Raw genomic sequence first — 2,497 nt, 5'->3', positions numbered from 1 at the left:
TGCAGGGCCCTGGCAACGGCCGCGGAGCCGCCAGGTGGGCCGGGGGACTGCGAGGGGGGCCCGGGGTAGCGAGGCCATGGCGGCAAGGCCGAGCTGTGAGGGGAACAGGCGTACTGTGCCCTGGAGAGGGCAATATTCCCCCAGAGGGGAGACATCTCGTCGTTTCCCGGCCCTATGCGTGCCTTAGGGCCGGGGGGGCAGGCGTTTTGCCTCCCTGCCCCGCGAGGAAGCAGCACGGGGCGAGCACCGGGGGGGGGCAGCCCCGTTATGGGGTGGTTCTTCCTTTGTTCCCAGCGTTTCTGGTGACTGGGGGTGAGCTCCTTCCTTTTCGTTCCTGTCCTGAAGGCTTAGAGGTGCGGAGTCCCTGGTGAGGGAGCTGGTATCGGGTGTGCTGAGGTTAAACACTTGGGAAGGCCAGGGTGAGAGGTGCTGCAGGAAGACTGTGGGTGTGGGGCTACACCAAGAGCCCTGACTGGGTTAGGAATTGCAGAGATTTGGGAAAACCTCTCTGAGGAGACCTCTGGAAGCCTCCGTTTGTCCGCTCCAGGATGAATGTTGGCGTGGCACACAGCGAGGTGAACCCCAACACGCGGGTGATGAACAGCCGGGGGATCTGGCTGGCGTATGCAATCTCCGTGGGAGTCCTCCACATCGTTCTCCTCAGCATCCCGTTCTTCAGCATTCCTGTGGTCTGGACGCTCACCAACGTCATACACAACCTGGTTAGTCAAAGCTTGGCCCACTTTCCTCCCAGGGCTGGAGAGCACGCAGGCTGGCATTGCCTGGGTTTGGTTCTGTGCCCCTAGGCTAAAAGGAAGACCCTGGTTCCTTCGGAGCACTGATGGAGGGGCTGGAGGGGTTGGTGCTGTGGTGGAGCTTGGGAATCAGCTGTGACAAGGCACAAAGCCCATTTCTGTCCAGCAGCAGACTGTCCTGGTCTTGCTTTACATCTCCTCTCCCCTCAAAACCTGCAGGTCATGTACTTGCTGCTGCACATGGTAAAGGGGACCCCGTTCGAGACCCCAGACCAGGGCAAGGATCGCCTCCTCACACACTGGGAGCAGATAGACTACGGGACGCAGTGCACCTCATCACGCAAGTTCCTCAGCATCTCCCCGGTAGTGCTGTGAGTGCTGCTGAACGAGGCAGGGGGGCTCAGGAGGGTGTCTGGGGTGCATGGCGGGACCGCCGGGATTCTGTTGGCCCAGCCGCCCTGGCGTAGACGGGCTCTGGGGCTGGAGAGGGTTCCCCATCCGCGAGATGCTGCTTTGTGCCAGAAAAAACAGTGAGACACCCAAAAGCCTCCCCAGTGGGGGTGGAGGGGAGGGGGGGAGCAGCACAAAGCTCACCCGGGGTCTCCCCCTCTCCCCCAGGTACCTCCTCACCAGCTTTTACACCAAATATGACCCCGCACACTTTGTCATCAACACGGCCTCCCTGCTCAGCGTCCTTCTGCCCAAGCTGCCCCAGTTCCACGGTGTGCGCGTCTTTGGCATCAACAAGTACTGAGGCGCGGCACTTCCAGCAGAGCCAGGGGACAGAGAGGGGACACCAGAGTGGCGCAAGGCACTGGCTGGAGAGCAGGGGTGAGGTGTGAGGAGGGCTGGGCGCAGGGTAGGGATCGTTCTGGCTTTTAGCAAGGTTCCTCCATCTCTGAGGAGCTCCTCGCGAGAGCTTTCTCTCTTTGGTGAAGAGAGAAGCACAGCTGAGAAGCATGGAGCGAGCAGTCGTGTCACACGTGCACATTTCCTTCAGGCTAAGCTCCACGTAACCCTGCAGAAAGCACCTATGAGGGGAGAACTGACTAGTGGGAAGAGTCGCCCACCTACACCTCCCTCGTCCTCATGTTTTATGCATTTCCACCATAATAAAGAACTTAACAGCGACTGGAGCTGCGTCCTTGCAGTAGGACCAGCCCTGGCTCACGCCTCCCGCCCACCCCTCCCCACACAGACCAGCCAGACTTCTTCAAACCGTACTTTTAATTTAACAAAAGTGATAAGAAAGAGGTACATTACTATTTAAAACCCAGCTGCTCTGGTCTGGGAATACAAAAAGGTTAGTGGAAAGCAATCGTGGCCGACAGCAGCAGCTCTCGGGGCGTTTCAGCTCGGGTGGGATCATCCACCCTGGCAGCTCGGCCAGGCGGGTGGCTGGCTCGGGCCAGTGGCAGGTGGGGGAGCCTCACGCAGACCCCACGGGCTGTTACTCCCTGCTAAGGACCGGCACAGGCGCCGTGCCACTGCCCAGCACACGGCTCGGGGGGCTGGGAAACACGAAACGCTCGGCGAGACACCGGACACTCGCACGTGTCTCAGCAAAAAACACTCACAACACAACTGAAGATTTCAGCAGCGGCCCGTAACCAGCTCCTGCCTCCTGACCTCACTTTTCTTCAAAAATCAATAATAAGCTGCTGTTCGTCCCCAGCACTAAGGGAAGGGGACGAGGGTCCCTCCAGAGAAGGTGAGGCAGGAAAAGCAAAACCAGCACAGCC

General features: G+C 59.6%; 1 protein-coding gene across 1 annotated transcript; it reads left to right on the top strand.

The window, feature by feature from the left end:
* Positions 1 to 548: 548 nt before the first annotated feature.
* On the top strand, positions 549 to 1,509 carry LOC104154450 (ORM1-like protein 2). The gene is made up of 3 exons (XM_009696704.1): positions 549 to 722; positions 975 to 1,126; positions 1,374 to 1,509. Exons 1-3 carry the CDS (start codon positions 549 to 551, stop codon positions 1,507 to 1,509), a joined length of 462 nt encoding a protein of 153 aa, XP_009695006.1.
* Positions 1,510 to 2,497: the final 988 nt, after the last annotated feature.

The sequence above is a fragment of the Cariama cristata genome, unplaced genomic scaffold (genome assembly GCF_000690535.1).
Source record: "Cariama cristata isolate BGI_N322 unplaced genomic scaffold, ASM69053v1 Scaffold43353, whole genome shotgun sequence".
Taxonomy (NCBI): domain Eukaryota; kingdom Metazoa; phylum Chordata; class Aves; order Cariamiformes; family Cariamidae; genus Cariama; species Cariama cristata.
This window is presented reverse-complemented; position numbering and strand designations above follow the sequence as displayed.

Excerpts from the sequence above, each read along its gene's own strand:
- LOC104154450 (XM_009696704.1), top strand. The coding sequence starts at position 549 with ATGAATGTTGGCGTGGCACACAGCGAGGTGAACCCCAACACGCGGGTG. Across the intron at positions 723-974 it reads CCAACGTCATACACAACCTG|GTCATGTACTTGCTGCTGCA; the intron begins GTTAGTCAAAGC and ends CAAAACCTGCAG. Across the intron at positions 1,127-1,373 it reads AGCATCTCCCCGGTAGTGCT|GTACCTCCTCACCAGCTTTT; the intron begins GTGAGTGCTGCT and ends CCTCTCCCCCAG.